Below are 13,927 nucleotides of genomic sequence, written 5' to 3'. Positions count from 1 at the left end.
TTGGCCAAATTGTCAAATATTACGTAAGAAAAAGGCAAACATTGTGAAAATAGCACACAGAAGAGAAAGTGTTGCGAAAGTGTTGAGAAAATGTTGACTAGTTGCAGGGTCTCTTCATAGACAGGCTTGATTTGCAAGCCAACCTGTACAAATCGTGACACACACACACACACACACACACACACACACACACACACACACACACACACACACACACACACACACACACACACACACACACACACACACACACACTCATAGCTAAAATCTAAAATGACACGGATGCTTTCCCAGTTTTAATGGGTTAATGTGTATGTATTGTGTTTTTCACCTGAACAGCAATGTGCATGCTGCGGGTCTGTTTAACAGCATCCTCGTAACAGGGTGGATCCTTGCTTTTGGACCCATGGTTTGCGAATTTCGGAATCAACGGCATCGGCTGGCTGGGACCGAGGCACTGGTTGACAGAAATGTGTGAATAGCAGTGTTTGTCCCATAACAAGCTCCCTCCAGTAAACGGATATCGTTGCTGTCGGGCAGAAACCTTGTATCAACATAGTTCAACTTTTAACTTCAACTTCAACTTTTTCGTAAACGAATGGTCTACTTTGTCCCACAAGGCTGTCATACAAAAGTAGCGAAAACAGACGATCTACAAGCTCACAACGTGTTGTGATGCAACCAAAGAAGAGCATTAACAAGAGCTTGTGACTAAATAATAACCACATTTTGCTCTAGTGGAACGCAGGTTGTTTTTTTCTGTTTCCTGAAAAGTGACCGTTTTGGTCATACAAGGTTTCCGCGCGACAGCAAGGATTTTATATGTATATTAGGATAGTGGTCTACACACCTTGTGTGTGGGAGCTTTAGACACAGCTAGGGTAGAGTGGGCCCTTCCAGGGGAGGAGGAGCCACTTCCTAGGAAGTCGTTTAGCAAATGCTGCGGTGCGTCTCCTCCTGTGGTTTGACTCTGATCCGCTCTGAATGGGAAACCCGAGCCTGGAGAGTCGCCCAGCAGACCTGTCTGTGGAGCCATAAAAGAGTAGTCATCATCACAGGGACATGCAGGCTTAAAATCTGACTGATGCTGTTTGAATAATCTCTTTTGGCTCTTTTTGACTACGAAGGTTAACCCAGGACCTTCCATAAACTGAGACTTGTGAAGTTCTGTGATTGTTTTGTTTTTTTGTTGACGTTCGTTTATATTATAACCAGAACCACCCTGGAAGGGGGAGGTATGTACATCATAAAAAAACTAAACTAAAAAAAAAAAAAAGAAAAAGAAAAAAAAGAAGCAAAAACAACCAATCTTCAAGCTCACAATGTTTCACAACGCTCACCGTGTTGTGAGCTTGTAGATCTGCTATTCTGCTATATTAGAGAAAATAATGAAAGCACAGTATAACTTCTGCGTTCTGGGTTTTCAGAACTCAGGGGTAGACAGTACCACCTCCTGAGGAAGGCCCACATGATAAGTTCTGAGACCCTTATCTGAAACTGTGCTGTAGTGTATGGATGGAAACAAAATCCAGGCGCGTTTCGCCTATTTCATTGAAAAGAGCCTTTTTGAGGAAATGATAGTGACAAACACTCTGTGGAAACAATGAACAATTCTGTTACGTAAACACTGTGCCCCCTGGAGGACAACACACAAAGGCATTGGTTCGAGCGGAGCAGACGGGAGCCGTGGCCAATGGTCGCAGCCCTCGGCTGAGTGTCTGCAGTGGTGGAAAAAGTACTACCTTTCAATACTTAAGTAAAAGTATCAATACTGCAATGTAGAAACACTCTGTTACAAAGTAAAATCAAAAATCAAAAGATCAAAATCTGCAAAGTAACTATTTACTAAAACTGACAAATAATTGTAGCGCAGTAAAAATGTATTGTTTGCTAGTAGTGGAGTAGCAGTATAAAGTATTCAAAAGTGTCATTTGGAGGGGGCGAGCAGGGTCTCCTCACTCTGCACCTGCTCCAGTAACCTGAGCTTCCACTGGCTGTCTGTCATTTGATGTGATTAGAGGAGGAATTCATCACCCAGCCTGTGCCTGCTATTACCTTGGTAACAAAGGGATCACCCGGGATAGTGTGTCAAAGATGCAACGCTGGAGAAATGTTGTTTGTTTGCGCGTTGTTTATAGTTAATTATATATCAGAGGTGTAAATAAGTCAGACGTAGTGACACACGCACACGCACGCACGCACACACACACACACACACACACACACACACACACACACACACACACACACACAGTTAAACCAACAGTAATTTTAACCGTGATATTGATTGTGACGTGAAAAGTTATGAATCTTTTCATGGCAGCCTGCAGATCATTGAAAATCTGTCCATTATTTTTGACCTTGACCTTGTTTCTGACCTTGACATTTCACCCTTACAAGTCAAAATCTTTTGGGGCCAGGTTATTAAAAATGGGGCCACACCCATTTTGAAGTTATGTTGTTCACACTCGAAACAGGTGCGATAACAACGCCCTGTTGATTGCCCACAGCAAAGCGTGGCAGGGTGTTGTTACATTGCGCTCCTTAATGCTACACTGAATTCCCTGAAGATTCACATGAAGCCATTAATTCAAGTTTGGCTGCAGAATAAAAAGAAAAATGAAAAGATATAGCTCATTCAACTACAAAAAATATAAACATTAGCTGCTTAACCCATTAAGACCGTCATTTTCTTTGGCTATTTTTGAAAAATGTAAATTTGTGCACATTTTTGAATATACATTTCTTAAAGCAAACATTTGCAAAATACAAATGTTCAAAGCGAACAAATGTTCGCTTTAAAAAATATATTTCAAAGATTTGCACAAATGTTCAAGATTTTTCAAAAACAGCAGATCTACAAGCTCATAGAGCTTGTATATCTGCTGTTTTTGAACAGCCAAAGAAATCTAAAATGACAGAGATGCGTTTTCCGGATTGAATGGGTTAAAGCACTTTATATAGCCTGAAAATGTGATGTCCTTTTTTTTTTACCTGTGTCACGGGCTGTGTGTGAGCGGTGCAATGTTTCTGCACTGCTGTGGAGGCCTCTGGTTTCTGTAGCCCCGATCCAGGGCTCTGGCTGACCTCTGGGATTGCACTGCTAACAGAAGGCTGTAATTCAATACTACTGTCTGGGAGCTGTATGGTGACTGCTGCTGCTGCTGCGGCAGCGAGGAGCTGAGTCCCAGGCTGGTGGTCCGCAAGCTGAGGTTCAGGCTGCCCGGCGAGGGCCTTATTCACCTGTTGGTGGCTGATCATGAACTGATGCGTGGGTGGTGCTAACTGGCTCTGATCTGGGTCCTGTTTGATAACCACGGGCCGACCAGGAGGACTACAGGGTCCCGTGCAGTTCGGGGGAGACTCGTTTTCCACTTTGACCTGGATGGGATTAGGAGGAGGGCTAGGCCGAGGTGGAGACTCTCCTTGCTGGTTCCTTTTTTCCACCTCCAGTTGCATCCTCAGTTCCTCCACCAGCCTCTGCTCCTGCTCCAGCTTCCGCCTCAACTCCTCGATCTGAAGTTCCTTCTCGTGCAAGCGCTTGTCCTTCTCAGAGGGCCTGCTCTCTGCGGGGCTCTCCTCCTCTCGCGGAGGTCTTTGTGGGGAGCTCCTGGACGTGGCTGGGGACGGACTGCCTGCCGTGATGCCACTCTCCTCAATGCCTGGGCCGGAAGACACCTTGGAGGCTACGGGGGAAACGGGGGGACTTGAGTTTGTGTTCTCAGACTGCGGGGCCACTGTGGTGGCTGTCATGTCCGTGGCATTGGCAGGCGGGATGTTACAGTTCTCCTGATAAGACTTGAGCCTCTCTATCAGATCGGTCTTGGTGCCAGACACAGGCAGGCCTCTGCGTTTCAGCTCCAATTTCAGCTCAGCAACCTGTGGGGGGGGGCAGGGATAACATGTTATAAACAGTGGTGGAAAATGTATATATATTTTTTGTAGTAAGTAAGAGTATCAATAATGCAATGTAGAAATACTAATAGTAAAAGTCCGGTAATCAAAATTTACTTGAGTAAAAGTACAAAAGTATTGTTATCAAAATTTACTTTAAGTACCAAAAGTAGAAAGTACTCATTATCCAGAATGTCAAATTTCACAAGTTTTCAAATGTATGAAATGTATTAAAAATCTTCTGAAAATAGCAGATCTACAAGCTCACAATGCGTCGCATCGCGGCGCAATGTGAGCTTGTAGATCGGCTATTTTCGTATATGGCCGAAATGAATATAGGGCTGAAGTAGCGGGTTATGTATGTTTTGTAATAATAATAATCTAAATCTACAAAGTAACTCCCGGAAGTGACTAAAGTTTTCAAATAATTGTAGTGGAGTAAAAGTATAACATTTGCATCTGAGATGTAGTGGAGTAGAAGTAAAAGTATTGAAAATTAACCACTTTTAACCACTTAACTGTATATACTTCAGTTGACCGGAGTCCTACTTTTTATATACTTCTACACTATGTATACGTCTATACTTTTTATAGTATCCTTTTTTTTCTTTGCTAAAAATAGCCGATCTACAAGCTTGCATTGCAACGTGTTCTGAGCTCATATATTTTATTCTACTCGCTATAAATTTCACTATTTTTGGCGAATGTTCACATATCTTTGCAAAATGTTTGCCTATTATGACATGACCAAAATAGGGACGCAAGGGTTAAAAGGCATGTATTAACCCATTGAGACCTGAAGCCGATTCTACATGTCTCCTAAATCTCAACAGTATTCTGAAAAACGTATGTTTCTATATCAGTGGTGCTCAATCTTTTTCATGTCAAGGACCCCCAAAATTATATGTATTTTGGCCGTTGACCCCCTTCAAAATATTTTGTTCCAGGGACCCCCCAGAAGCAAAGATTTGAGTTAAAAATGTTCGCTTTAAAAATATATATATTCCAAGATGTGCACACATTTTCACGAATTTTCAAAAATAGCAGATCTACAAGCTCGTAACGCGGCACTCGGTGCCGCGCTACGAGCTTGTAGATCTGCTATTTTTGAATAGCCCAAAGTGTAAAATAATGCTTTTTAGCTCAAATCTAAAAATGACACAGTTCCAGGTCTTAATGGGTTAAAAGTATGGGCCAGCTAATAGCAGACAGCAGCAAGGGGCTAACCTTCATCTCTTCCAGATTGGCGGGTAAATGATCTGGCTTGCCGTTGGGTCGCACTGGAGCGACACCGGGCAGGGAAATCACATGCGATGTGGAAAGGCCATTTCCATTCAGAGCCACTTGGGGACAGCTGTTCTGACTGTCGGTGCCTGATCTGTCATAAAAACAGACAAGAAGAATTAGGGAGCGGAGATGAGAGACAATCTTTTACAGCATGTGGCTGTGCATGTTTCCTAATCAAAAGAAAGGAACATGTGGACGGAAAACAGATGTGGTGGAAAATGCAAAAAGAAAAATGACCTCACTTCAACCAAGACGTAAGGATTTAATCAGGATTGATGAAGAAAAAAAATACTTAACCACTTACACCCTCTATACCTACTAATCTAATACTTAGTTAGTCTACAGCAGTGGTCTTCAACAGGGGGTCCGGGAAACCCTAGGGGGTCCTCAGAGTTATGATTTTTTATTTTACCGTAACCACTTGAACCCTAGCATCTCTTTTCTGAGGAGAACTTCAGGCAAACATAGCAGATCTACAACGTTGTGAGCTTGTAGATCGGCTATTTTTTGGCAAAGAGGCTATAGGTGTAGAGGGAAAAAAAGCAGACCAAGGAAATCATTTAAAAAAAAAATCTGAAACACAATTTTATACGATATAGAGGGGGTCCCTGTTTCATCTCTCTCTCAGCTAGGGGGTCCTTGGCCTGAAAACGTTGAAGACCCCTGGTCTACAGCAAAACTTCACCGAAAGTTGCCGATCCACAAGCTCACAACTGCTATTTTCAGTGAATGCCCCCCCCCCCAAGAATACTGTACTTACTTCAATGGAGCGGGCAGGATGGCCTGGTAGCTGAAGTGCTGCTGCTGTTGGCTCAGGATCTGCAGCTGCAGGAACTGTTGTTGCTGTTGCAAGAGGCAGGCGTAGGCAGAGTCCATGGGCATCTCACTGAGCTCCTGCTTCTGGTCAGGGGGGATATATTGATGGTACTTGAGTTTCTTCACCCGCGGTTTGGGCTCTTTGCTCTTTTTGCTGCGGTTTTTGTCACTGGGTGTCTTGGGCTGGCTTTGCTGTGGAGCAAATCTTTTTTTTTAATTTTCGTGAAAATGTGTGCAAATCTTTGAAATATATATATTTTTAAAGCGAACATTTTTAACTAAAATCTTTGCTTCTGGGGGGTCCCTGGAACAAAATATTTTGATGAGGGTCCGCGGCCAAATACATATAATATTTGGGGTCCTTGACATGAAAAAGATTGAGCACCACTGATATAGAAACATACGTTTTTCAGAATACTGTTGAGATTTAGGAGACATGTAGAATCGGCTTCAGGTCTCAATGGGTTAAAAAATATATATTCTAACCTGGCTATTTTGGGCTTGTCATTATAGGAAAAACCTTTTAATTATTACATTTATTTACACAACACAAATGTTAAAAAAAATGCTAAAATAGCACATCTACAAGCTCACAACGCATCATAACGGTGACACGCTGTGAGCTTGTAGATCAACTATATTCGCTATGAGTACATGTTTGTCTTGCCCTTTGGCGTGCCTTGGGCACAAAAGGTGGGCACCACTGGCGTAGGAGAACATCCTGACTGACTTCAAGACGGAGCTTTCCAGACATCGCTGTACAAAATGGACGGCCACACAGCACACAGTGAGACCTGCAGCTGAGATTCTGCTCTTTCATCATTTGACGGGAATAGGTGGGACATTGTTTTAACGCCCAGCGGAGAAAGACAGGATGTGGAAATAGGGAATGGAAATGGACATGATGTGGTTATTGTTCCGCAACCTCGAATTACAGGATACACATGAAAATGGCTTGGCACATGAAACGCAGGTTCAAGCCACGAAAACATCCATTCAAGTGGGTTTATGCAAGCACATAGCCACAAATGTGTTGCGCCCTGATCCCCCACCCCCCTTCCTTCACCAAGAAGGGAGTGAGAGAGTTTGCCATATGCTCTGAGGGTAACAGGATTATGATAAATGCACAAGTTATTGCTTTACTCCCTTCCTTTTGATTTTTGGCTTACATTTTACACAGCCTGATCATGGAGGCCCAGTCTGTCATTTGACTCTAATTGAAGACTAAATGCGGCTGGCAGCTTTAAGCCCCTGGATTTGAGAAACTCCTTTAAACTTAGTCGTTCTTTGAACTGCACTGGATACGGCTGGATAAGGCTGGATACTGAGTTGACTCACCCCTAAACTGATGGACCATTCGGTATGACACAACACAGCTCCAGTGTCTTATCTCTCATTTCTTTTGCAATGGAAGTATAAAGAAAACACACAACCGATAGATCTCTAATGAGTCAAATACACTACCATGTTTTCTGGTTATAAATTGTGTTGAGAAAAGATTCATATAAGAGTATTTTGTTTTCAAACTTGAAAGTATCGTGGAAATGATTCTGCACCAAAGAAAAACTGTAATTATTCAAAGTTCACCTTTATAAGAACAGGCCCTGGTGTAGTGGTGGTAACCACAGTGGGGTTGGGTTGAGCTGTGGTTGTCACACAGGTGCTCTGCTGCTCCTTGGTGATGTTGAATACATCTGAAGTGGACTGGGAGGTGGGTGGCGACTGCTACAGCAACACAGACACCACATGATCCATTGTCCCAAACAGGAGTAGAAAATATGATTTACTGAAACAACAAGCTTTTTGATCACATATCTAAAGACCCCAAACCATTTTTTTTAAATGAACAAAATAGAAGGGCCAAGAACTGTTCCTGTAACTCAAATGAAATAATAAATAAAACATACTGTATTGTAATAACAGTGATTTGTGAACTGTTTTATTTGAATGACCCTCAGTTTGGTATCTTTTAGACCACTGAGCCCCATATCTCTGAGCCCCAGAGTGTATAGGATACAAATTAAAACAAATGGACCAAATGGATATCTGAAAATAGCAGATATACAAGCTCTTTGTTTTTGTCCCCTCACCTGAATGTTAAATCGAGTAGCTAGTGTAGTTGCGCCAGTCACTAGGCGTTGTAATAAAAGATGGATATACTGTACCAAACAAAGTATTCCAAGAAGTACTTGGGAGAAACTTGGCGGATTCATTGAATTACTAATTATTTTTTGCGAAGGTAATCATTTTGGAGGAGCACGTTTTTCGTTTCCGCCGCGGTTTCCGTCTGCTTGATGGCGCAAAGCTATATCCGCTCCTTTAGCAGAAAACTGCAAAAGGAATGGTAGGTTGATCTCAGTGATAGGGGTGTAAAGTAACTAAGTACATTTACTTAACACATCGGGTGCCAGCATTTTTTCATAACAACTTACCGTGGGTGCCAGCATTCTCCCCATTGACTGCGCTTTGCTGTTTAAAGCTTCCGCGTGCGTTACAAGCAAATCCACGCAAAAAAAAAGCATCCATTCATGTTGTGCCATGAGTCTGGCTACAGCCTGGAACCATAACATTTCCCTCCGCGAGTTACAACGGGGGGGGATCGCGCATCGCGCATGACCGGTTTTCCCCACAGGAAACAGATTCGGAGATATAGGCGTTTCAAAGTAGGAAATAGACAGGAAGCGGATGGGGAAAAAAATGTGTTTCCGGTGAGCGATCTGGCACTTCCTTCGCAGGATTACAATGGGTGCTCCCAGAGCTGCTCTAGCCCCGCCCGCGCGGAGAAAAACGAAAAAAACAAAAAGGCTAAACTCACGGTTCAGACCGTGTTCGGCACCGAAGCGGCGGAAGCGCCACTATGTAAACACACGGTTCAGACCGTGTTCGGCACCCGATGTGTTAAGTACTGTACTTTACTGGAGTATTTCCAATTTTTAGTACTTTTACTTCTACTTCACTACATCTCAGAGGCAAATATTGTACTTTTACTCCACTACATCTATTTGAAAACTTTAGTTACTAGTAACTTTATAGACTTTGATTATTATCACAAAACACACTAACCACTTCAGCCCTATATGTATTTCCACCATTTGAAGATTTTTTATACATTTTGAACTTGTGAAATGGGACATTATGCACAATGAGTTTTACTTTTGTACTATATTTTGATATCAAATACAATACTTTTGTTATTTTACTCAAGTACATTTTGAATTCCGGACATTTACTTGTAACAGAGTATTTCTACATTGCAGTATTGATACTTTTACTTAAGTAAAACATTTTAGTGCTTTTTCCACCACTGACACCAGGGGAAGTGGAAGGGGGCGTGTCAGTGAGACCCACCTTTACAGTGGAGTTTACACCAGGGGAAATGGAAGGGGGCTCAGGCATCCTGAGCTCCCTCGGGGGCGTACAGACAGAGCTCTGGGATTCCTGGCTAGCGGGCCGCTCCGGAGACAAGGCGTCACTGCTGTCCTCGTCAAAGTTGTACACATCCAGCGTCTTCGTCTCCTTGCTGTCTACAGCAGAGTTATGCAAACCATTAGATCAAATAGAATAACTAGATTTTATCTTTTAAGTTCGGATGATGAAACAGTACTAGTAAGAATACAGAGTAACACTAATACTAAGAGTATTAGTAAGAAAATGAAAGTTTTTCCTTCTTTGACTTGATGGAATCTTAATTTAGATATGTGTACATGTAGATACTATGTGGATCTACCATGTCGATCGCCGTATGCGGACTATACCTTGTTATGTGGACCTGCTTTTGTGCCGCTACGTTTTGCACCTTACGTCTAACCTCATGTACCTGCTGCTATGTGGACCTACTAACGTGTTGCCACTCTTTGCACCTTATGTCTAACCTCATGTACACACCTACTATGTGTATAATATGAGTAGATATCTTTGATTTTTCTTTGACAGGTTTTCTTTTTCTCCTTTCTCTCCCTCTCTTCTGTCCCATCCTTTCTTTCCTGAAAACCCGCTGATTTACACCTGTAAACCTGTCATGTGAAAATAAAACTGATTCTGAATGACTGACTACAATGTTGTGCATCTTGTATTCGTTTTAACTTGCTTAGAGCATCAGTGCTATTCAGATAGTGTCAGTAAATTGTCAATCACAGAAAAGAATATGCAGATTTTTTTACCAATACTGAGAGTGACTCATGGCTAAAAATATTTAAAAATGTCAAAGGTTATCTACCAATGACGGCTTCCTTGACGCCAGTGTCCACAGGCAGAATGTTCTTTACAACCAGTTCCATGGGACCAGGCCGCTGTGCAATCTTCTCATTGAGGTCATCAGTCAGCCTGGCCCTCTTCAGCTTCATCTGAGTGGCCTGCAGCGAGGCTACTGCCTGGGTCTCTGATAAAACACACATCATGGGATCATCAGCCAGCAGCAGCAGCGGTAATGCCACAGTCAGCTTTCTCACTGTGACTCACGTAGAGACTCAGTCAGACCTCACAAAGCTGCGTCAAAACCAAACACAACTATCAGGACATCTCTTCCCCTGCTCATTAACGGAGCTGAGTAATAGATGGTCGCACATGATGCCGCGCTTCGGAAATAGAGGATCTACAAACTCAACATTGGCTATTTTCGGTACTAAGTATAAATCTTAAAGGGATATTTTTCACTTTCAGACATGTTTGCGTCATTATAACGTCTGCTCAGGCTTTTGTGAGGACCCTGGACAGTTTTTAAGTTGCTTCATTCAGTATTTATATATTTGATATTCATTTTATCAGACACGCCCCCTTCCTATACAAACCCATTGTAACTCCATTCTAATTTTGCCATAAATGTTTTATAATTGTTTTTCAAAAATTTCAAGTCATTTCAACTCACATATTAGAAGGACAATATCAGTCGCCAGAAACAACGACGGGTGTTTTCAATGGATGTAACATGTTTAAAATGGAGTTTGAAGTTACAATATTTTTTTTGTAAATAAACGTCTGATAAAATGAATATCAAGTATCTATATACTGAATCAAGCAACTTAAAAACTGTCTGCGGTGCTCACAAAAGCCTGAGTAGACGTTAAAATGAACCCAAACGTGTTTGAAAGTGAAAAGGAAAATGCGCCTGCTTGCCCCTGACCTGTACATAAAAGCTATTGTCAAATAAGAATGATTATGATTATCACCTTGCAGGATGTGCATACGAACAAGCTCAGAGCGTTCAGGCCTGCTGCAGATTTTGTGCTTCAAGAAATTCCCGGTCTGCAAAAAAAAAAAGGATTAAATGTTTAGTTGGCATAGTTGTAAAAGAATATAGTCTGGTCGACTACATTGTAAGCAAAATGAGTGGTTGAGGTCTTACCCTGGCTCTCTCTAGGCTACGTATCTGCTCGTGAAAGGCAGCAGGGGTTTTCAGAGCTGTGGTTAAGACAAATGAGAAATATGCATAAGTGTCTATGTGTTCCAGTGGATGCAATGTAGTTATTATTTAGTCATAAGCTCTTGTTAATACTGTACTTTTCATTGGTTAAATATTTATAAAACACAGGCAGACTTTAACCACTTTCAACCTGGTGTATATATTTTTGGGGCATAGATGAACATGCTCAAAACTTTTTGGAAAGATGTGATATCACTGCAAGGCATTGTGAGCTTTTAGTTTGGCTATTTTTTCTACTTTGTGACATGAGACAAACTATGAAATAGGGCATTAGTTTATGAAAAAAACATAGAAAGTATGAAGAAAGTAAGAAACCGAACACACCAAATTGTTATCTGTACTTGGTGTTTATTTTGGGATCTATCTGTTCATTATGTAGCTGGTGTGACAAGTTGCTGAACACGTAACTTCCTCAAATTATTCAAGCAGAAGGGGGTGTATTTAATAGAGCAGCATCCAACTCATAGGAACAGGATGTGTCTGCTTCAGTCATTCAAGTAGTGAGACCCAAGCAGAGATTGATCTTTGATCTAGCAGATACATTCACCCTGCTTGTGACAAGGACTGGTTCACCGATTAGTCACCTCAGCTATGACAGGCACTGTTTGCTTTAAGCACACACAGCCTAGGGGGGGTAGCTCTGTGGAGTGTGTCAGCGGCGCAAGGAAAACATTCCTGCTAGTCACCCAAACCCTGTTGCATACCTACCATAAGCCTATAAGTGTGGGAGAGGCAGAGCGCTTCAGTGGAGAGTGGCTTGGGAGGTTCCAATCAGTGGTGGAAAGTAACTAACTACATTTACCCAAGTACTGTACTTAAAGTACAATTTTGAGGAACTTTTACTTTTTTCAACACTTTATACTTCTACTCCACTACATGTCGTATGAAAATATTGTACTTTTTACTCCACTGCAATTATTTGACAGCTTTAGGTGCCTTTTACACCAAAGTTCACTTAAAAGATCGGGATCAAGGACCAAACTGTTACATGGTTGCATTTTTCATTAGGTTATTACATACAAACATTACATTAACATTAACATTAACTATTGAAGCACCTCCTCTGCGGTTGGGGGCCTCCAAACCGCAGAGGAGGTGACTGACCTCCACTGCAGGCCCAGTCGCTGACTCATGTTGGCTGTGTGGAGCCAGAGACGAGCTCAAGGCCTCGCTGGAATACAGTTCTTAAGCACTTAAGGTAGCTGCATACTACAGCAGAACAGCCGACTTCAGTTCGGTTCGGCAGGGCTAAGGCAGTGAGTTTCATAGGATTGCACATTCATGTTCCCCGGAGGATGAATCCTAACCATTTGAGTGACCCCATGACATGATTGCACAATACATGCCACTAATAATATTGTTTTTGCCTGACAACCGTTGGTCCGTTCAAACCACTCCGGTTGGTTTTAAGATGCGTATATATCCTCTAGGGATGTGTTGCAGTTCAGTGGCCTTGTGGTTAGCCTGCCTTGAGATTCGGAGGTCGGGGGTTCAATCCCCGGTCGGGTCACACCAAAGACTATAAAAATGGTACCCATAGCTTCCCTGCTTGACACTCAGGATCAAGGGTTGTTGTACTGGAGGTAAGTCCCTGCGACATAGTAGCGTCATGTCCAGGGGGTGTATTGTACATCAAGCCGCCTCATGCTACAGAAACAGGGGATAAGGCTCCTGACCTCCTGGTACCATTGCTTCTCAAGCCTACTTACTTACATCCTCTGGGGGGCGCAAATGGGGCTTTTATACAAGATGTTCTATATCCCTGAAGCTGACTCTGCATGGGTACAGAGTTTTCTCCACTGTGCAGACACGAAGAGCAAATGTTGTTATAACTGTGACTGCACTCTGATAGCACACTGCTGGTGTGCTATTTGCTTATCTAACAGCCTAACTAAGCCTTAAGACATTTAAGTCATTCACTTTCCAAAGATCATCCAGAGGCTGTGGGAGAGGGTGGCTCGATTACGACATGAGCAGAGGATATATTTCATCCCACCCTCAGACGGTTCTCAAGATAGCAAGGAGCCAAATACGAGCATAATAGTGCAACCATTATTCAACGAGGAAGTTATACTACTAGAAACGCAGCAATTTTCCTTGGTCCCAATTGCACAGTGCAATTAATAATGTTAATTTATCCATTTGTAACCCAGATCATTGGACCCTTACGGTTCCATTTGGTTAAATTTGTACACTTGAGAGTTAGTCATACTGTGTAGCTTTGCTTTTTGGAGTGTTTTTGGCGACACCTCTGGGAGTGTCATTACAGCATCTGGCTTCGCTATTGATACATTTCCAGATTTAAAAATAATAATAAATAAAAGATAAAAAAGAAACACATTTCCGGTTCCAAAGCACTTCCTGTGATTGCCTGCATCATTTTGGTGGGAGTAGTGTAGGGGGCAGACACCAGCAGACTCTCACAGCTAAGAATAGCGTTTAGAGAAATGTTCACACAACACAGTTACGTTAAATGGTTATTGTGGAAGAATATGCCAGTGGAAAATGATA

At 42.2% G+C, this 13,927-nt stretch overlaps 1 protein-coding gene across 4 annotated transcripts in view; it reads right to left on the bottom strand.

Annotated features, from left to right (window-relative positions):
- The window catches only part of mrtfbb (myocardin related transcription factor Bb), a 47,313-nt gene that overhangs the window by 1,679 nt on the left and 31,707 nt on the right, over positions 1–13,927 (bottom strand). For 3 of the 4 annotated variants that reach the window (XM_084073089.1, XM_084073087.1, XM_084073090.1), the window contains 10 exons: positions 11,339–11,394; positions 11,163–11,238; positions 10,214–10,375; positions 9,346–9,521; positions 7,585–7,722; positions 5,942–6,189; positions 5,122–5,272; positions 2,995–3,879; positions 851–1,024; positions 332–457 (listed from right to left, as the gene is read on the bottom strand). In XM_084073089.1, the coding sequence (XP_083929215.1) occupies positions 332–457; positions 851–1,024; positions 2,995–3,879; positions 5,122–5,272; positions 5,942–6,189; positions 7,585–7,722; positions 9,346–9,521; positions 10,214–10,375; positions 11,163–11,238; positions 11,339–11,394 (2,192 nt within the window). The remainder of the gene's footprint in view (positions 1–331; positions 458–850; positions 1,025–2,994; positions 3,880–5,121; positions 5,273–5,941; positions 6,190–7,584; positions 7,723–9,345; positions 9,522–10,213; positions 10,376–11,162; positions 11,239–11,338; positions 11,395–13,927) is intronic. The other variant, XM_084073088.1, reaches the window with a different exon arrangement.

This window comes from Gymnoscopelus microlampas, assembly GCF_963454915.1.
Source record: "Gymnoscopelus microlampas genome assembly, chromosome: 11".
NCBI lineage: Eukaryota > Metazoa > Chordata > Actinopteri > Myctophiformes > Myctophidae > Gymnoscopelus > Gymnoscopelus microlampas.
Note: the sequence above shows the minus strand (reverse complement) of the source record. Positions and strands in the feature narration are given on the sequence as shown.